This window comes from Mesoplodon bidens (assembly GCF_964165515.1).
Source record: "Mesoplodon bidens genome assembly, chromosome: 3".
Classification (NCBI taxonomy): Eukaryota; Metazoa; Chordata; class Mammalia; order Artiodactyla; family Ziphiidae; genus Mesoplodon; species Mesoplodon bidens.
In genome coordinates this window covers 144,018,232-144,040,214 of record NC_138178.1, presented here as the reverse complement: position 1 = coordinate 144,040,214, position 21,983 = coordinate 144,018,232, and the positions used below count along the sequence as shown (strand labels likewise).

The following is a 21,983-nucleotide window of genomic DNA, read 5'->3' as shown; positions in this document are numbered from 1 at the left end:
ATACGTTGCAGAAAAGAAATCATGGACTCAGACAGATTAGTCACACATACAAAAAAAGTTAACATTACAGTTTTTCTGTGGAAAAAAATGTCATTTAGATAGACACAGAGCAGGAGCTTGCTGAAGGACAGGAACAGGAGCTCTCTAAAGGACACAGAAAGATGTCAATGGGAAAAGAATTAAATCAAGGCATGAAATTTGGGGTTTTAGAATGAAGATTAATGGAGACAAATAGGTACCAAGAAGCTTCACCAGTTAGGAGGTTAATCTGAAGTAGTGAAAAGTCTGCATCATACAGTATCTTTAAAAACATTTTTATTACTTTCAAGTTTAATACAGTAATCTGCCAAGTACAAGTGCTTCGGCTTCCTTTAATGAATAGATACGTAACTTACATTTAAGGGGAGTGGATACTTCCAAAGTGCTTAAGTAAAAATTCATTCTCTTCAATAGTTTGAACTGTCTCCTCTTAATCTTGTCTAGAATACCTGATCTGAGGTTTTACTTTATTCCTTACATTCTAAGAGACTGCCTTTTAAAGCACCATTTTCCATTTGGCATTTCACCAAGGTTTATGTCCTTGGAATTAGTTTCTTTATTGCTTCTTGTTATCAACAGGTGTTTACCTGAATTAAACTGCATTTGGTTTGATGGCTTCTTGACTCTAAATTAGCACATTACACCCCACGATGTATGGTATCAGTATCATGTGTTGAAAAGTAGTTGACTGTCACCTTGAGGCAAATCGGGGGTCAACTCTCACCAAGAGTACTAGCACTTGCATTTTTTAAAATCCTGAACCATTTACACTGTTCTTGATGTAAAAGTAGCTAGGTCAGGTACGGCAGCTGAGTAGTAACTGTACTGCTTAGCACGTCTCTGTAGGTTTCCACTAAGTGTTTGAGCATTATCCATGTAAGTAATGGCTTGTCTTGTTTTACTAGAAAACATGAAAAATGGTTTGCGTTCATATTTTTCCAGGTCATTTAAGATTTTCAACTAATTATGCCTAATGGAGACTCGAACTATTTTCAGTTATGAGTCGATAACCACTTGACCTCAAAGGCAGCATGGGGAGCAGATGAAATTGTCAATTTTTAATGAAGAGTCTTTGTGGGGAGAGATCCGTTTGGATGAACTGGTCAATTGTCTTTGTCAATCTGTTCAAGTTATTTGGGGCTGGGTGTGATCTTGTTCTCATATTTGAAAGTGATACTTTTAGGTCACCAGGGTAAGTTTAGTTAGTTCTCTCCTTCATGATCAGTGAGGTATTGATCTTTTTTCTCATAAGGGTCATAAATTTGCAAAATTGTTGTGAACTGAGCAAAAGGCCTGCATGGGATAAAATCACTCACCACTGATGCCACCGGTATTTCTCGACAGTTATGGCTTTTGAAGTATTAAAAAAAAATTCAGTAAACAAAGTGAAAATTCAATTCCTCTGCATACAGCAAACATTTAAGGAGCACCTGTGACAGTTTGATAACATTCTTGATGCTGTGAGCTTTACAGACTTTTTTTTGACTCCTCAGAAAGACTGAAGTGAAAATTATGTGCCAGATTCTCCTCTAAATATTCCCAGTATGCAAGCCAGCAATCATGGCTCCCTCGTGGAAACGGTTATATGAAATTAATTAGACTTCTGGATTTAAAGAGCTAGTAGAGGCTGCTAAATTAAACAAAGGGACAAACCTTCAAAAATGGCTCAGATGGCTCACCAACACACTCTTCTATTTTCCATTCCCTTTAACACTGAGGTAAGTCTAGTCCTGGATTGACTAAGGTGGGTTAGGTTTAATCTTCTAAGTATTTCTTGGGCATGATTAGTAAAATTAATTTATCTAGTACCTCAAGTATCCTAAGAGATTAAATTTATGAAGCAGACCAAAGTTAACTTAAGACTTTCTACACCCTGGCTACTGTAGCTGTAACTGCAAACCATGTTATCTATGAAATTTATTTACCTTTGTATATATTATTTACCTTTAAAACAATCAGCTCTTAAAGAAAAAAATGATGGAAACATAGAAAAGCCATTGCAATTGTGTTCAAACAAATCCCTACTCTGTTATGAAGAGAACTGAAGCTTCTAGGTGGCACCTAGCAAATATTTTACTGGAAAAAAAAATCAAAAGTTGGGCAATGAGACTCAAATAATTTAAAAAGCAGCATCTTTTTCTTAAAAAACAAAAAAAAACACCCCCAAAACCTTTACCACCCTGAATTACAAACTCAAGGCAAGCAGCTTAGTACACCAACAAGGACCAGTGTGATAAATTCTCCCTCATACCACATGTTGTCATCAGTCTCAAATAGGTAGTAAAAGGCACACAACCGATGTAATTCTTTAGTTGCATTTTAAGGCTTTTTCCCCCTAGAAGTAAACTTTCACTAATTAAAATTATGTTCTCTAAACCCTCCCTTTGAAAGGATCTGCTATATTGATCCTTTAGGTCACCTGCCTTTATATTACTACATTTCAAATAAAATGAAGATAATAGAATTAGGGTCTTAGTAATCATAATGCTTTTAACTGGTGACAATAAGGAAGAAACCTATGGTTAAATATCCCAGAAATTTATTTAATGTTTGCTTGATACATTTTATATAGAAAGGTTAGGACTATTTGCTTTGGGTGCCCCTGGTAAATCTCATGGAGGCACTGAACTACAAAGGGGTGCCAATCTGGAGACATCAGAAATGGAAATCACACGCCCCATTTTATGACTGTTCTTAAAGATTTGTCTCTAGTGAAATCAGGCCACTCCCTTAAAAAATGCTCAAGGTGTCAGAGCTACTGTGTGAAAACAGCTGATATTTAGGAGGGCATTTCACGTTTTGGTCTGTCGGAACATTTAAATACTTTGAAATAAAAAATATTCAGCTTTGAAGTTTTCAATACTGGAAAACTTTCAAGTCTAGGGTTAACAGCCAGGAAGGCTGCTTTGTGTTCCTTAAACTGGACTCTGTTGCCCACAAAGTTAATCTTCAGCTTTGGCTTCCATTTCTTCCGCATCATCATCTCCATCCACTTCGGCATTTTCTCTCTCAAGCCTCTCCAGCTGCCTTGCAAGTTCAGTCTCATCTGTATCTGTGACCACTTTGGGCTGTGGAAGCAGAGGCACAAGTTCAAAGTGAAGTAGTTAAACAGTACACAAATTCAATTTCAATAGTATTACTGCCTGGTATTTTAACTCTTAAAAAAACACTTTGCTAACAACTCTGCCCTATCCACTTTTGAGTGCTGAAATATCACCAATAAATTCCATGAGATAAATAATAAAAGAAATTTATGAGAGTAAGACAATACAGGAAAAGAAAACATATATATTAAAACCTAACACATTTTCTGTAATTTCTAACAAGCTAGAACGGAAAACATATGAAAATAATTGCAGTGGCTGTATCTTTCAAATATACAAAAAGATGTCCTGTAAAAATGCATCTTCTGACTTCAAAATAAATTACTTACTATTCCTTTCCACAGAAGAAATTGTTTTGAAAATTATATATGAAAATTAGTTTTTGTTCTTGTTGAGATGAGGAAAGTATGAGACTATTCTTGTTTTTAATTCTGAAATCAAATTTTAAGCATTCTATATTAAATTCTGGCAATAACCAATCATTTATTTTCATTGTCTATATTTTTTTCCTTTTGGGGGATCAGTGACCACAGTCCTGAATAACCATCCCATGACAGTTCTTATTTACTTATAAAAACCCTTTTAGGAACTGAGTCAATGATTATTTTATGCTTAGGGGAGTTGTAATCTTAAATGTATCTCATGTTTTAAAATGACTCCGATTAGATATTTTAGAATGAAAATCATTTAGATCATTTAAATTTCTTAAGAACTTTAAGCACGAGGCAAAAAACCCCAGTATTGACCTCACCTCCATTTGAACATTGAAGACACCCCTCTTTTCCTCAATCTTTTCTTTTATAACAGCCATAGCTTGGTTGAGGACAGAGAGGCCTTCTGTTCTCTCCAGGGTGGTTGTAGTCATTACATACCGAGGAGGAGCTATTAGATTAATCTAAGGAAGACAAAATTCAATTATGAATGTACATATACAACACACAACAATGAGGATGTTCGAGAATCGTTTTGCTGATCTGCTTTAACAACAAATCACCCCAAAACTTACTCCCAATTCTGCAGCACAGCAATTTGGAGTAGTTTGTTAAAGTAGCCGAAGCTAACTGATACTATGATCTAATCCAGTAGTATAAACAGGCTACTGCAATACCAAATATGAAGGATTATGACTTCTGGGTCTTTGGTGGCTAAACTAACTATAGCTATCATTGGCACAATGGATAATTTGTCTCTAAAATTCCTGTTTGGTTCCAAACTAAACTGATAGAAGAAATTCTTCTATGAGATTCTGAATAACAACCATTCAGTTAATTTTATCACTCATGAAAGATTCAAGGCAAACCTCTTGAAAGCTCTGTGTGAATATGAGAGAATAAGTTGCTCTTTTCAAGATTCTATGAGCATTATGGGCACAGTGACTCTTTACTGTAAAGGGGGTTTAGCATAGCTGGCCCCTGGGCACTAAATACCAACGGGAATCTCCATCCACTGTGACAGTAGCAGGAGCTGCAGCAAAAAGCCTACACATAACTGTAAACATCGCCTAGAAACATCCAGAACCACTTTCCAGAACATGTGTTATGAAACATGATCGTTAAAAACATCTGGTTTGATTTGGTTTAGGTGATTTTGGTTTATCAGGAAGGGAAACAACTGACTACTCACCTTGATGGGCATGGTTTCTGTAGAACAATTCAAACCTGCTCTCAGGGCTTCTTTTACAGCATCGATGCCTTCATAACCATAACAAGCCACTTCAATATCTAAAATTATAAAAATTCAAAAGCTTATACCAAAAAAATGCAAAAAATGTTTTAGAGGTTTAAAAGAAATCAGAGACGTGACAAATACACTAGTATTCAAATACGTATGAAAGCTTTCATCATCCTTTCAATTAGAAATCAATCCCAGCCATTAATTTTCATAATTAAAAATATCTGAATATGCACTGAAATTGTATCTTCTCATTCACATCAAGCCCCTGAATGATAAAACTATAAAAAAAAACAGAGAAATTTAACAAACACCTTGAATTCTGGCTATGTCTGGGTTAAAAGTCATGATTTCAACCCCTCTGTGCTTCAGTTCCTTATTTGTAAAATGGAGATAAGGAGGAGTGTGATGAAGACTGAATGAAATAATAACCACAAATTGTTTAGAACAGCTTGAAAACTGCATACCCTCTGACCCAGCAATTCTACTTTTAAGAATCTGCCTTACCGAACACTTGTATAAATGGGTAAGTGTATGTGTATAAGGGTGTTAATTTGCAGTGTTTTTTGTAATTCAGTTAACCCTTGAACAATAGAGTTGAACTGCATGGTCTGCTTACAAGTAGAATTTTTCAACAGTAAACACTACAACACTACACGAACCATGGTAGTTGAATCTTGGACTCGAAACCACAGATACGGAGGGCTAAGTTATATGTGGATTTTAGACTGTGCAGACGGTGGGCGACCCTAACTCCCCCACGTCGCTCAAGGGTCAACTGCTGTAAAAAGACTGGCACAACCTAAACACTCATCAAGAGGAGACTGGCTTATATCAAGGTTTATCATTCTATGGAATATTACTTAACTATTCAAAATGAGAAAGATCCCCATGTTCTACATGAAAGGGCAGCCATGATACACCAAGTGGAAAAAGCTAGTTGAAGAAAATTTTGCATAGTATGACCCCATCCTTATAAAAACATAAAAATTTACATCTGAATATAAACAGGATACATTCCTATACACCATATGTGTATAGGAAAAATCTCTGCTGAAAGAATATATTGCAAACTAACAACAGTGGTTAATCCAGAGGCCTGGGAGGATATTAACTGGACTGTTGGAATTTTAAAGCATGCACTAAAACAAAATAATCACCACCCACCATGCCCCCAAAATCAGGCTAACTTAAGGTTAGCTGAACTCATTTACTTGCGTCAATATATATGTATTTTATGATTCAGTAAAAGCAAAGATAACTTAATTTCTTTAACTTTTCTTGTTATGAAAAACGTTTAGAAAAAGGTAGATGATGATGTAGCAACATATTCTTTGGTGAGGCTCATTATGTAACAGCTTTTTTGGTACATGCAAAATATTTTAAACATCATTTAAAAAATCATTTACCTGCTCGAATTTTGACAGCCTGTGGAGTCAAACGCCTATTAATATTGTTAATGAGTACTTCCCGTTCATCTTCATTCAAATCTAAGCCATCCAAAATAGATGGGTCTCTGATAATTAAAAAAAAAAACAACACAAACATACACAAAACAAAATGTCAAGGTTACTTTACTGATAATTAGAACATCAAACATAATACCACAGAATAATGTTTAAGAGCACAGCCTTCAGTGTCAGAATCAGAGTTAAAATCCTAGAGTCACAATTTAATCACTATGTGTTTTTGGGCCTTTCTAGACCTCAATTTCCAAATATGTAAAATGCGAATGAAAACAGTGTATCTCACTGGATTGTAGTATTAAATGAGAAAATGCAAGTAAAGCACTTAGGCCTGTATGACAAACAGAAAACATCCAATTGATTATTATTAAAAGAAAAATTTTAGAGATCTGGCTAAAGCAAGCAATTTAAAATAAAATGTCTCCTATACAGGCATACTTCGAAGATACTGCGGGTTCAGTTCCAGACTGCCACAATAAAGCATGTATAGCAATAAAGTGAGTCACATGTTTGGTTTCTCAGTGCATACACAAGTTATGTTTACACTATACTGTAGTCTATTAAGTGTTCAATAGCATTATGTCTAAAAAATGTATATAACTTAATTTAAAAATACTTTATTGCTAAAAAATGGTAACCATCATCTGAGTGTTCAGGGAGATGTGATCTTTTTGCAATAGTAACATCAAAGATCACAGATCACGGTAACAAAATAATGAAAAATTTTAAAATATTGCAAGAACTACCAAAGTGTGACACAGAGACATGAAGTGAGCAAACGCTGTTGGAAAGCTAGCGCCAACAGACCTGCTTTATGAAGCATTGCCACAAACCTTCAATTTGTAAAAAAAAAAACACAGTATATGCGAAGTGCAATAAAATGAGTTATGCCTATACATCTCACATCCCACTATAATTAAGCATTTCCATGTAATTAGCAGTCCCTGCTTCGAGGAGCTTAAAAAGAACAAAAACATGGAAAAAATTAAAAACAAACAAACAAACAAAAGTGCATCCCTGGGGGTGAGGAGAGGAAGATATTAGTGGGGTCAGGAAAGGCTTCATGGGTGAAGTGGCATTTCATCTAACCCTCGTAAGTGCCACAAACAGGGACCACGGTCTTAGTCACTGGCATGTTTGCTGAACGAATGAACAAATGGAAAAAATGAAATGACGACTAAAAGAATGCTAGGATTTTAACGAGCTAAGGTAGAACTTAAAGTTTTAAGAAAGTTATGATATAACTGAAAGACAAACCAACAGAAACTGAGGAAATGAGATAAACAGATGTTTCACAGAAAAAATACAAATGGTCAGTAAACATATGAAATGCTGTTAACTTTACCAACATCCAGCAAAATGCAAATCAAAACAAGACACTATTGTACATCAATCAGTTTGCCAAAAAAAAAAAAATCTGAGATATATACCAAATGTTGATGAAGAGGGAATATAAATTGTAGAACCAATATGGTGAGTACTTTGGCAAAACTAAGTAAATTTAAAGGTGCAAATAATCAATCCTATGACCCAACAATTCTATTCCTAGGTATCTTAGAAATCCCCAAACATTGTACAGAGAGACATGAACATGGACATTCGTCATAGCAGTTTTGAAAAGTAGGGGGATAAAAGAGCAGAGGGGATTATGTAAAAATCTCTTTATAGAGGAACAAATAAAGCATATTCTCACAACGAAATACTATATAGAAATTAATATGAAGTAGGCATACATCTATCAATTTGGAGAAATTCTGGTCAATAATAGCATTACGAGTAAAAATGTAAAGTACAGAAAATGTTGTTACAATGATAAGATAAATTTATTTTTTTGTTTAAACAAATTAAATATTTAAACATAAAAAAGATTCTATACATACTTTTCATAACCTACCCACACATGTATATGTATATAAATGATAATGATACATACTAATTTCAGAATAGTGGTTACCACTGTTAAGTGACCAGAATGGCTTGGGAGGAATAAAATATTGTTTCCAACAATCTCAGAAATTCTATTTAATTATTTAATTAAGAGGAAAAAAAATGAAGCACATGTGGCACAGAATTATCATGAGTTAAATCTGGACAGTTGCAACATGTCTGATGAAGCAAGAAAAGAATGTGAATGGTGATGAATGTTAATTCGTGTAACCTGTTATTTGTTAAGACTGCAGAGTGGTAACGGAGAAGGGGTGGAGGCAGAAGCTAGAGAGGTCAGCGGGGCTGATAATGACAGCAAACCAAGGTAAGACGTGTACTGACTGAGGAGCCCAGGATTGAGGTCAGGGAGGACAGAAATACAAAGCAGTGCTTGATGGTTAATAGCATAAGCTCTGTAGCATAACTACAATGCCTGTGTTTGAGGCTCTACCATTTGGTAGCTATGTGAACTTGGACAATTTAATCTCGTCTCAATTTCCTCATCTATAAGATAGGAATAATAATAACACTTATACCATAGGTTGTTGTGAGAATTATAGAAATGTTAGCTGTTATTATTCTCACCTTTCCCAAAGGTGGTATTAAAAAAAAAAAAGTCACATGAGGGGAGGGGGTAAACTAGAAGGTATTTGGAGCCTCTGATGAGTAGGCCTGATGGAGGTTCTAACAGTTCTAAGCCCCACTTGGCCATTCTGAGGGCTGAGGAGACCAATCACCCTTGGCAGCACAAGGGCTGGGGAAGTAACAACGCAGTGGTGAGGCTGTTGTGAGGTATTAACATCTAGGAAGGACTGGGAGGTGCAAAAGTAGAGCAGTAAGTACAGAGAACTTAAGAAATCTGGCTGTTAAAATGAGAGGACACAGTGCTTGTGACAGGAGAAAGGAGAGGGGAGGTTGAAAAGTTCGTTTTTAGTATAAATGGGAGAAATCTGAGCATATTTTTATGCTGATGGAGCAAAACCAATAAAGAAAAAGGCTGAAGACCCAAGAGAGGGAAGAGTAGATGGAAAGACATCCCTTAGGAATAGCTGGGCATAGGTGGTAAGATTACTTTGAGAGCAGGAAGGATCCGAATTCCAGTATGACAGAAGCACAGGAGGTAGTGACAGGTGGGATGGAGATAAGTTGGCTGAGAAAGTGGAAGGAAGTAGAGGTGATCCTGTGCAATGGCTTCTATTTTCTTTTTTAGGTAGTGAGCGCACCAGGTGACAGTGAGAGGAGAGGGACAGAGTGGGTATCTGAGGAAGTGTGGAGAAGTTCTAAAATAGCCAATCTAAGGATGAGAGGAAGAAGTGACCAGGAGCAAAGAGAATGTGGGGCAGCAGTTAAGGCCCAGCTGAGGTTGGAGACCATGAATATGCAGTGGCACCAACCTGCAAGACTGTGGTTTTTCCTAGCAGCACCCAGCAGTCTACAAGTGCAGAGAAGGCAGGAACATCGCTCCAAGGCTGGATGTAACAGAAGGAAAAACAGGGCAAAACTCATGACACTGGCAAGAAAGCTGCTGAAATGATGGACCATGGTGTGTCTATGCTGAATAAGAAAGAGAAGGCAGGAAAGGGTGAAAAAGGGAGAAAAAAAAAGGTTTGGAATCAGAGCCTGATAATAATAAGAATTAAAACGACACAGAATAGGACTAACTGTGGGAGCTGGAAGGACAGGAGGCTGTGGTGAAAGAACAGAATGTGTGAATTAAAGGTTTCGGAGACAGAGCAAATCCTGGTGACAGTAAGACCCAGGGTCAGGCCATATGGAAGACTAGCTAATGTGGCATGGGCTGAAGGTCTAAGGCACTGAGGTAAAGAAAACAAGTTTTAAACAAAACATCTATGTTGGCCCTGAAGTCACCTAGGACAATAACAAAATTAGGAGAGGAAAGTATGTAAGACAGTAGTGTGAGATGAAACCATATGGTTTACAAAACTACATCACTATGGTGTACCAAACCATATAGGCTCGGCTTTATAGGACTGGCCCATATCATGGGCCTATTATACTAAAATATTTTAATCTAAATTTGGCAAGGACTTAAAACATGAATGTTGTGCTATTAAATGTCAGGCTCTCAACTTGTGTGCTAGACCCAGCAGCTATAGTATCAATGGAGAAGCAGAGCTAAGAAGGTGTTCTTACGAGACTGCGTGCTTAAATGCATCATAGGCACCGTATCCGGGTCTCTTGTACTTGTCATCGAAGACCCAAGCGGTCCTCTGGAACAGGCTTTCCAGCTGCTCGTCCTTGGTATATTCTAAGACCTCAGCAACATGACGGAGAATGCTGTAAACCTAGAAACAAAATGAAGAGCTCAACAATTCAAAGGTAAGAGATCTATATTAAAAAAAAATAGATATTTTTACATTTTAGTAGATAGCATATAAAAACAAACATTTGGTTAATTTGACTACACTAATTCCTTAACAACAAAAGATCACCACACAACAAATTCTTTCTCCATAGAGAAATATTCGCTTTTCCATAATAACGAACTCAAGTGGGTATAACAAGTACAAGTAGTATAGCATTTATAACCTAAGACCCAGATCAAGTCAATTCTGGGACAAACAAACCTCTCTGAATATATTTCCTCATCTGGAAAGGGAGATACTAGTATCTTTCCTTTTTACTGTAGCGAGTTCTTACAGATCAAAATGTAAGATATTATTATTACTACTCCATGAGAGCATGGAACCTGGATGGAGATTTTATTATTTCTTTTGCTCTGTTATCATCTAACAGTTATCCTTCAATCCTACCCACCTCCTACCCACTGCTGCCAAACTCTTTTCCTAAACATAAAAGGGCTTAAAGAAGAGAAAGAGCATAAAGAGGCCTTCATATTAATTACACACAAAATCTGAGTGAGGAAAAGTACTAACATTGGCTATTTCATTCTATCATCTTATTATCCTTATAAGATCTATTATGCTCATTTTACAATATCCTAGGGGAACAAAACAAAATGGAAGTTTCCTAGAGCAGTGCTTCTCAAATCTGGACTTGGTGGGACTTGAAAGACTTGGGTAATGGTCTGATGGCTTTTAGATTTATACTCTCAGGGGGCTTCCCAGGTGGCGCAGTGGTTGAGAGTCCGCCTGCTGATGCAGGGGACACGGGTTCATGCCCCAGTCCGGGAAGATCCCACATGCTGCAGAGCAGCTGGGCCCGTGAGCCATGGCCGCTGAGCCTGCGCGTCCGGAGCCTGTGCTCCGCAACGTGAGAGGCCTGTGTATCACAAAAAAAAAAAAAAAAAAAAAAAAAAAAAAAAAAAAGATTTATACTCTCTTTTACTGGGGTTAAGCAAGATTTTAAAAATCTTTTCTTCATGTAAACACTGTTTTCTTGGCATTTTATCTTGAGGACAGAAACACACATGGCAGAGGAACAAAAGACACAAGAGAAGGGTAGAGAAAACAGAACCAATGGAAACTGCCAATAAGTACTGAGGATCTAGGGAATAAAGGAAAATCTAAATAGGACCAGAGAACAGAAAAATACAGAAAGATGAGAATGAAGAAATGACTGTCCTTGCTTTATCAGTGCTTACTGAGGAAATTACAGCAAAACTAATAAGAAAAGGAAAAAAACCAAGGCGGGTGAGGGGTGGGGTGGAGAACCACACTAAGTAACAGGCCCTGCCTTGCTTTTCTGGATTCAAAGACATTTTACAAACCTTTGCTCATTCTTTTCTTTTTTTTTTTTTTTGCGGTACGCGGGCCTCTCACCGTTGTGGCCTCTCCCGCTGTGGAGCACAGGCTCCGGATGCGCAGGCTCAGCGGCCATGGCTCACGGGCCCAGCCACTCCGTGGCATGTGGGATCTTCCTGGACCGGGGCACGAACCCGTGTCCCCTGCATCGGCAGGCGGAGTCTCAACCACTGCGCCACCAGGGAAGCCCGACCTTTGCTCATTCTTAACAAACAATAGCTGGTTGTCTCTGTGATCCTTATCCCAGAACAGAGGTGAAAATCAAAAACTACATGCTGCGACAAGCCCAATCAGCTGAAATCACCCATAGTTATTTTAACCTAAAATAGCTTAAAAACACTAATGGTCCAATACTGATTTGAGAATATTACACATCAAGCGATGCTTTAAGGTAGTAACATCATGAGACAAGAACACTGAAGTCATACTCTTTTGAAATAAAGTCAAGTTGTTTTTCTATGTAACACAGAATAAGAAATGGTAATATTGTTACAGAAAATGTAGGTTTTGTTTCTGCCAGGAACACACCATGCAGATTATTTATTAAACACATCAAATAGTGGACTAATTTGATTAAAAAATCAACTTACAGTTTTGGATTTGGTAAATTTATCTTCACATTTGATTGCTTCCTCTGGAGAAACTCTTCTTTTTGACAAATCAATATATCCTATATGAGAAAAATTTGAAAAAATTATCTCTGTCTAGGTGCCAAGGAATCACTGTGACAATTTTCACCACCAGATTGTTGGGTTGGCATACCTACACTTATTCCCCACTAAAATCGTATCAACAAAATACTGCATAAAAAGTACAAGATAAGAGATTTTTGTTTTCAGAAATGAATTTTTATCATCATGTAACTGCATATTCTATTACCTCAGTGGAGGGAATAATTTTCAATTATCCAAATGAGAGCTAAAGCCAAAAGACCCTGTATTTGTCTATTTGGCATCCATTCATCACAGGGTCAACTGCATTAACTATATTTTCTGTATTCTTGATGCTCTGACATTTGTGGCCTGGCTGACTGGGGAAGAGACTTCCCTGCCTGGCACTAGCCAATTCTTAGAGTTGGCAAAGGCCTCAATGGGAGCAGCCTTTAACATGCAAATCAACCAATCTAGAGCCCATACCCCCAATCATCTCATCAAAGTTCCACACAGCAGGCCAATATTATCCCACGCCCTAAACCAGCATAGAGCCAGGTACCAGACAACTAGGGACAGCCCCAATGCACCAAGCCCTGCCCAAACTATTCAAATGAGCCAACCCTAAACTGTTTACGCCGACCTGCCTTGCCTTTGTCATGGAAACCTCAATAAAAGCTCTGGCCTAGGCTTTCCCATTGCTCCTTCTACCTCCTGATCAAAACCGGTGCTTCCTCATGTGGCTTTGCATGGCATGCTGGGTCCCCATCTCTTGGGAAACTTTAATAATAAAAATGTTCTTTCCATGGCATTGGCCTCTCCATGTCACCAGTCACCTCCATAAATAAAAGTCCCATGGGTACACAATGAGACAAGTAGTTAAATGTATTTTAAAGAATTATGAGGGAGCTCCCTAATACTCACTGCAGCACTATTCACAATAGCCAGGACATGGAAGCAACCTAAATGTCCATCAACAGAGGAACGGATAAAGAAGATGTGGTACATACATACAATGGAATATTACTCGGCCATAAAAAAGAACAAAATAACACCATTTACAGCAACATGGATGGATGGAGAGATTGTCATACTGAGTGATGTAAGTCAGACAGAGAAAGACAAATATCATGACATCGCTTATATGTGGAATCTAAAAAAAGGGTACAAATTAACTTATCTACAAAACAGAAACAGAGTTACAGATGTAGAAACAAACTTATATTTACCAGGGGATGGTGGGGGGAGGGATAAATTGGAAGATTGGGATTGACATATACACACTACTATACATATAAAATGGATCACTAATAAAGACCTACTGTATAGCACAGGGAACTCTACTCAATACTCTGTAATGGCCTACATGGGAAAAGAATCTAAAAAGAGTGGATATATGTATATAACTGATTCACTCTGCTGTACACTGGAAACTAACATGACATTGTAAATCAACTACACCCCCATTAAAAAAAAAAAGAAGAATAAAGAGGGTGAAAATGGTTTTTTACATTTACCCACATATTCTCCATTTCAGCCATCACAGCTCTTCAGCCTGAACAACTTCCTTTACCATCTCTTATAATGTAGGTCTTACCTGGTAATAAATCCCCCTAGTTTCTATTTACCTGAAAATGTTTTCATTTGATTTTTGTTGTTGAATATTTTCTTCAAATACAGAATTCTGGTTTGACAGTGTTCTTTCAGTGTTTTACAGATATCATTCAATGCTCTGACCTTCATTATTTCCAGTAAGAATGCCACAGTAATTTGTATTACTGTTCCCCTATAAATAACATCATTTTCCTCTGGCTACGTTGAATTTTCTGTTTTTCAATAGTTTGATATGCCTAAATGTGGTCTTAGTATTTATCCTGCTTCAGGTTTGCTGAGCTTCTCTAATATATAAACATTTTTTTCCCCAGCAAATATGGGAAACTTTTGGCCATGGTTTCTTCAAATATATTTTCTGTTCTTTCTTTTTCTCCCCTTCTTTTGGAATACAGCTTTTGATAGTTGACAGGCTGTATTTTTTTTTTCTCAGTTCTTCTGATTGGTTCTTTTTAAATGAACTACCTTCAAATTTCAAGGAGCCTTCTGTCATCTTTTATCTGCTGTTAGCCCATCCAGTGAATTTTTTAGATATTATATTTTTCATTTCTAGAATTTATATTTAGTTCTTTATGAGAGTTTCTAATTTATCTACTGAGATTTCATTTTGTTCATTCACTATTAAGCATATTTTCCTAATATCTTTGAGCAGTTATAACATTTACTTTAAAATGCTTATCTGCTAAGTCCAACATTAGGGTGATCTCTAGGTCAGTCTCCATTGATTACCTTTTTTGTATGGGTCATATTTTCCTGTTTCTTCAACTATTTAGCAATTTGAGTTGTATCCTTGACATTAGGAAAGATATGTGGCACACTGTGAATTCCTTTAGGTTCCTCTTAGGAACACTGAATTTTTTCTTTATTTTTTCTGGCTGCTCCGCACGGCTTGCGTTTCCCGACCAGGGATTGAACCCACGCCCTCAGCAGTGAAAGTGAGGTGTCCCAACCACTGGGCTGCCAGGGAATTCCCAAGGATACTGAATTTTTGTTTTAGCAGTTAGCTTGTCTGAATTCAAAACTATAAACTCTGTCTCCCCAGATGGAAAGCAAACAAAATTTGTTTAGATTTTTACCCTATTGGGCTGCAGTCTACCCTGTGTATTACTAGTTTCATGGGCTGGCCAGAAAGTTCATCAGAATTTATATATAAACTTGGGGGCTCTCCCTCTGTGTCTCTCCTTTCTCTAATCCCTATCACTACTTTCCAACTGTTGTGGTTGTCCAGAACTCTCATCTCTGGCTTTCAAGCCATTAAGACTGTAGGTTTTCCCCTAGAATTTTCGATGCCCTGCTTGGAAGTTATCTGTAACATGCACTCAGTCAAAAAGCTGTAAAATTTATCCAGTGCAGTTCCTTTCTTCCAAGTGTCAACCTGCCTTCAGTTTCAGCCTGCTTTTGGTTGCTCCCATTCTCCTTGAGTAATTTTTACCACCTGTTCAGATACTTGTTTAGGGTTTATAGCAGTTATGATGAATGGTTTATCCAATAGGACTTAATCTTCTAGTAACAGAAATGGATCCCCTCTATAGATCTTCTGCACTTTGCTTTTTTTCTTATCTTACCCTGGAGATCTTTTCATATCAGAATATTCAGATCCCATTCTGTATGAAATTGCCTTGCTTGGTTGTGTCATGATTTATATAACCACAATCTAGATTGTTGTTTCTTGTTTTTAATTAACATTGTAAAAACAATGCTATTATGAAAATAAATTTTTACATGTAAATACTGTACTTATACAGGTTTACCCTTTCACTTTTTCTGACGACAGCTGAAAATGTATTTGATTCCTTTTTGTGTATATATTTCATATAACAGGAAAGCAATATAAGATAAGACACCATTCGAGGTCCTACTGGAGCAACAACGAAACACAGGTTTAAGGAATAATCTCAGTCTTCAAGCAGTTTAATAAATGGAAGCTGGGGAGGGTGCCACAAGTCAGTCATATCAAAGCATTTAGAATAATCAATGTGCTAAGTGGTAGCACCACCTAAGGGGTAATATAAGCTGCCTCGAAAGTTTATTGTCTAAGATTATAATCAGAAAAAAAGTCAGTTATGTATAAAATTATTCATTTGCAGAAGTATCAATTAACTAGATGGCTGAGGAGATTCAGAAAGCCAAGCTCAGTCAGGGTGACTGACTGGTCTTTTAAGCATGACGGTAACCACTTGCCTGAAACTAAAACCTAACAAACTATAGTAAGATGACTGAAACAAATTATCTTAACTATATTAAGCCAGTTAAAGACAAAATCTACTCAATGGTATTATACAATATATTTAGAAAAATTGTGTTCACAAAGGTGAAGATTTACATGGGGTCCAAAAAAGGGGCGCCCAAAGAGTAAATAAATGAATACCTATTCATCTCTGCCGGAAGGATCCCAAAGGATCTGGGGGGTCACAAACATTCTGATTACCAGAGACATACAATATTGGGTTTTGGGTGTGTGTCTGCACTATATTGCTTTTTTAAAGACGTAAAAAATATTCCTAAAATCCACTTCCTTTGCCCAATTTCCATCACTTATTCAATAACCTGATTACTAATCTAACTCTAAATCAATAAAAAGGCACCTGACAAATATGAATGAACTAGTACTCTGGTTTGCTTATTTGTCTCTCTGAGTTTGGTGAGTTTGGCAATGAGTCAATTATCAAGATCCTGATAACCTCTGGGAATAAAATTCAAGTTACTTGGCTCACAAAAACTAGTCCTGGGATGTACTAATTAAACCACTACTGGGCTTCCCTGGTGGCGTGGTGGTTAAGAATCTGCCTGCCAATGCAGGGGACACAGGTTCGAGCCGTGGTCCAGGAAGATCCCACGTGCCATGGAGCAACTAAGCCCATGCACCACAACTGAGCCTGCGCTCTAGAGCCCACGAGCCACAACTACTGAAGCCCGCATGCCTAGAGCCCATGCTCTGCAACAAAAGCCACTGCAATGAGAAGCCCATGCACCGCAACAGAGTAGCCCCCGCTCACCGCAACTAGAGAAAGCCCGCGCACAGCAACAAAGACCCAACTTAGCCAAAATAAATAAATAAAATTAATTAAAAAAAAAAACACCACCAAAAAAAGAAAAAAAAAACCCACTACTAACTTAAAAGGTCTTGTTTAGATGGTTAACTGGCACCCTTCTCTAACAACTTTGTATGTAAAAGAGTTTAAGGACAAAAGGAGGTGGTTTTTTTTTTTTACTTCAGTAGGCAATTTACAAAAAATATATATTAAAATAAATCATTTAAATCAAAAATTTCCAGATATAAATTATTTAATATATGAATATTTATATATTAAATATAAATTTATATTTAATAAGTAAATATAAATTTTTAAAATATAAATTATTTTAAATCTTTCTCTCATTTACCTTTTTCTTTGTCCACTCTGATAACAACCACACATTCATTCCTGCCAATTCGGATGAGTTTGTTTATAGAACGGATACGCCTTCTGGACAACTCACTCAGAAGAATCATGCCTTCAATGTTGTTGTACTCCAGCAAGCTGACATAAGCTCCCATTTCAGCAATGGACCTTACATTCACCATCACTACGTCTTCCACCTCAGGAAATTTGTGCTGATAAAATCTACAACTTAGACCCGGCATTCTGCAATCTGAACAAAAGAATCAAGTAAGTGTTCAGTTAAGGTCAAAATTTTAAAATGTCAATTTTCCACATCTTGCCACTGGAAGAAGTTATCGGTTTTCTTCCCTCTTTAAACTTCTTAAATGGTACCAGAAAACAGAGGAATGTTCAGGAGCCAAGCTTTAATTTTTATTTTGCTCCACATTTTTGTAAGGCTTGCGTGATTCTCTACCATCAGTTTCAGAGGAATCACAAAAAATAATGACCATTTACATAGTTCTGACACTGAAGGATTAAAGGTATAACTTAAGAGTAAAATATTATTTTAATACTTTAAGAAATAACAAATGATAGGAAGCATCACTACTATTATAAACCTGTCAGAAAAACTAAAGCTACTCTTCCTCCAAGTCAGCTAAGACTAGATACGCTACCGCCGACTATATGAAGGGAAGACCCTTCCAACAAATTAAATCCTAACCCTAACCATATGTCAAATGATATACTCTATTATTTATTATAGCCAAAATTATAGTATCACATGTCAAGACAAAAACAAAAAATGTATTAATCACAAAAGACACTAAACTTAACTAAAATGTATCCTTCTTTCTGAATTTTTTTCCTCTTAAAACAAACTTGAATTTAATTCACAATTACCATAATTTTTAGCTTCCACTTTTCCCATTACTCCCAAATATTCTTCTCTTTTGTTGAATAGTTACACCCAAGCTCGAGAACAGCTTTATGGATTCCCACTACTATAAAGTTCAAGTTTCTCTTAACCTCCACACATTAAATATATTTTAAACTATTCCCTTTGATCCACACAACCTACTTTCAACACCACTCCTTTTATGACCCACAGGCCTAAAGTCATACTATATGTAGAAATACATTTTTAAAAGGAAGCTCTCAAATTAATCATAGTTGATAATTTTCATGTTTTTCTGCTAACCTTAACTAATTTACTATTGTCAAAGCTCAGAAGACAGGCAATAATAAGACTTAAGGTCCTATGAAAAATTTGTGAAACTTCACCTACTAACTTATTTTTTTTCTTATTAATTGGGAAATAAAACTGTCATTACTTATCTTAAAGACCGAACACCTACATTCAGCTCATAGAACACCAGAGTTCTGCTTCAGAGCAGTTTGAGAACTGCTACCTGCACCCACATGTTTCTTCCTAGTGGCTTACCCACTGATTTATACATTTTTCCACTACCTACAGGGTCCTATATTATCTGGCCACTGCCTATCTCCCTGAGGTATCACTTTCCTCCTAGTCTTCCCCATTTTATAGATGAAAAACATGAAGCATGGGTTAAGCATCTTGTTTTGTCATATACTGCTAACAAGTGACAGTCAAAATTTGAACATATGAAGTTTGAATCCATAGTTTGTGTCTTATACATCAGGCTATATTTTCTCTCAATATCACTGATAAATACATGACAATCAGTAAAACATCTTAAATAAAAAGCACTATCAATGTACATATTCAGTGCTGGAACATAAACTATAAATTAGTGCAAACTTTTAGTACTAACCTATCCTGTATAACAAAAAATAAAGCTGCATATTAATAATAGTGGCAGAGATATCTTTGAAGCTTGACAAAACAGGGATTTAGCAAATAAAGGGAAGTAGACATTCAATTACCCATCAAGAAACAGCTGAGCTAGTTGTTTCATTTTTAAACAGGGCTTTTTTTTTCTTGGACAACTGTTGTCAAATATCTGCATGTAAAGTACTAAAATTTGAGAGCTGAAAAAGTTTCAAACTGGATATAAAAATAAACGTTACGGAAATGTATGAAACAGTTTTAAGAGATTTAACAGGTGCTAACCACTTTTACTTACCAAGTTTCTTTAAACAGTAAAGCCAATAATTTTGGAGAAGCAAGACTTAATTCGATTGTAAAAGAACATAGGCAATCGTGTAAAAGAATCCTGAAGGGAGATATGGACGCTACTGCTTCAGGAGGTACAAGTCTCTTTGCAATAGACGGTGTAAATAAAGGAATACTGCTAATGGTATGTTATTCGCAGTAAAAGACAGTAGTGGAGTACAAAAAAAATTTACTTTGCAAAGAACCTGCATAATGGTTGACAGATTTTGAACCTATCTCCTTATTTATGGAAATATTATGCTAATAACACTAACTTTGAAAAAAATCAGTCAGGAAAATAGGAGTCACACACCAAGTATCTATCAGCCCTTTTACATAATTTTCAAAGCACTTCGACTTATTTTATTTCGCCTTCAATAGGGCCCTCAAGTCAGGCAAGTAGCATAGCCTGACTTTGGGAACAGTTCTAGACATGGGTTCCAGACTTCGCTCTCCTACTTACTAGCTGTGGCTGCTTGGGAAATGCATTCCCATTAACTGTAGTTTCTAGTGTGTGCCATGTACTTCACCGGTTTGTAGGGGGTATCAAATGAAATAATATACATGTGATAAAATTTGGAAAGTGTAATGTGCTACACAAATATAAGCTATTAAAAGGCAAAGGAGGTATCATTTCCATTTTGTAACTTAATTCATTAAACAATTATTTTATTATTAAAATAAAGTATTAAATGACTTCCTCAAAGACAAATGCTTACTAAGTACAACAGGAGCTAAATCCAGGTCATCTGACATTGACTCTAGAGTTTAACCCACAAAGCCTCAATATGTCAGAGTACTACAATACAGTATGTGTTCACCAGTAAAGAACACCCATCTTTCAAAATACATGAACTGAACTCCAAGATAATTTCAAATACCCTGCAATGTCAGTAATGTTGCCTGGTCAAACAGTAGGCAGGACTTCTTAAACCACTGCATGGTCAAGTCGCCATAATGGATATAGAAGTCCGCATTCTTTTCCAAAGTAAAGTATGATGTGGTAGAGGCAACTCCCGTGATCATTCTAATTCGGCTCTAACACTTAGTTATGTTCTGAATGCCCGTTTTTACTACATAAGTGCTACACAAATAAAGCTTTTAAACTACTTCACTGTCATTGAAATAGGAAGCACCCATCTCTAAAAACATTACTGTGCATCTTTTTGAGATGTTTTGAGAATCGCTAACTGTCATTTGGCATCCAATGAACTAAGAGGCAGTAAGTATGTAAGTAATTCCAAACTGTTGAAAGACACAGTTACAATGTTTTTTCCCCTTGGATAACAGCTTAAATCGGTAGAAAAGACAAGACTTCTTTGCTACACCTTTTCCCCAAGAAACAATGTTTCTTGTTAATGAACGTTAAAGTAGCCTAAGTTTGGCGTTGACAAAAGGGACCTAAAATTCCCGTATCTTATGTGTTTTAGTTCTGCTTAACCGTAAGATCACAGCGCGTATTTCTACAAGTCTGTTCTCATCGGTGCTGAAACACGGCAAACCGATACGAAGAGTAATAAACTCTTCAGTAGGATCTTTTAGTTCCATCTTAAGGAGCGACTCATTCTCCAGAAACGCACCACTCCAGCAACACAGGGCAATAGCAGCTTCGATTTTTTAAATATCACTTATCAGATGAACAAACTTGGATCTTTTTTTTTAACCCAACTCTTGTCAATATCGTGGCCCAATCAACGGGTTCCTTTAAGAGCCCGGTCTGGTTACAATTGAGAGTATTTGCTGGGGCGGAAGAAAAAAAAAAAAAAGGATGGAACTCTCAGGCCCGGAGAGGGCAAAGTGTTCCGCGTCCCGGGGCGGGGGCGTCACGGTATTCTCCCAAGGCCGCCCCACCTCACGGCGTCCCCACTTGAAGCACACTGAAAGGGCTGTTCAGTCACTCGGCCCGTCTCCCTTCACGAGAGGCCTCCGTTCGCACCATGACACCTCTGCTACACGGGGAGACCGACACGGAGCCGGCGGGCGGTGGCAGCTGTGTGCAGACACTTCCCGCGCAGGGACGGGAGAAGGAGGGGGTGTTAGCCCGGGGCCTACCCTCTATCGACCACCCATGTCACTGGACACAACCAAAGTGAATTCCTGGAGAAACCGATCGGGGCGACTAGTCACCTGAGGTATGTGTGTGAATCCCGCACTGGTGTCCGGCGCCACTCTCTTCAATCGGAGAGACCTGACTTGATCCACCCGCAACAGCCGCCGACTCTGCTCAGCGTGCGCTTCGCTCGACCCCACCGCGCATGCGGAACCACCTCTCAGCACGCAAGCGCCAACAGG

At 37.4% G+C, this 21,983-nt stretch overlaps 1 protein-coding gene across 1 annotated transcript; it reads right to left on the bottom strand.

Moving 5' to 3' along the window:
• Positions 1 to 300: 300 nt before the first annotated feature.
• On the bottom strand, positions 301 to 21,973 carry EIF2S1 (eukaryotic translation initiation factor 2 subunit alpha). Its single transcript, XM_081229984.1, has 8 exons — positions 21,819 to 21,973; positions 17,577 to 17,825; positions 12,522 to 12,601; positions 10,361 to 10,512; positions 6,224 to 6,330; positions 4,767 to 4,864; positions 3,895 to 4,038; positions 301 to 3,107 (listed from the first exon to the last, which is right to left on the bottom strand). The coding sequence occupies exons 2-8, from the start codon at positions 17,815 to 17,817 to the stop codon at positions 2,982 to 2,984; spliced, it is 948 nt and encodes a 315-aa protein (XP_081086110.1). The 5' UTR covers positions 17,818 to 17,825; positions 21,819 to 21,973; the 3' UTR covers positions 301 to 2,981.
• Between the last annotated feature and the right edge of the window lie 10 nt (positions 21,974 to 21,983).

Excerpts from the sequence above, each read along its gene's own strand:
- EIF2S1 (XM_081229984.1), bottom strand. The coding sequence starts at position 17,817 with ATGCCGGGTCTAAGTTGTAGATTTTATCAGCACAAATTTCCTGAGGTG. Across the intron at positions 12,602-17,576 it reads CAGAGTGGACAAAGAAAAAG|GATATATTGATTTGTCAAAA; the intron begins GTAAATGAGAGA and ends TTTCTCATATAG. Across the intron at positions 4,039-4,766 it reads CAGAAACCATGCCCATCAAG|ATTAATCTAATAGCTCCTCC; the intron begins GTGAGTAGTCAG and ends TGTCTTCCTTAG.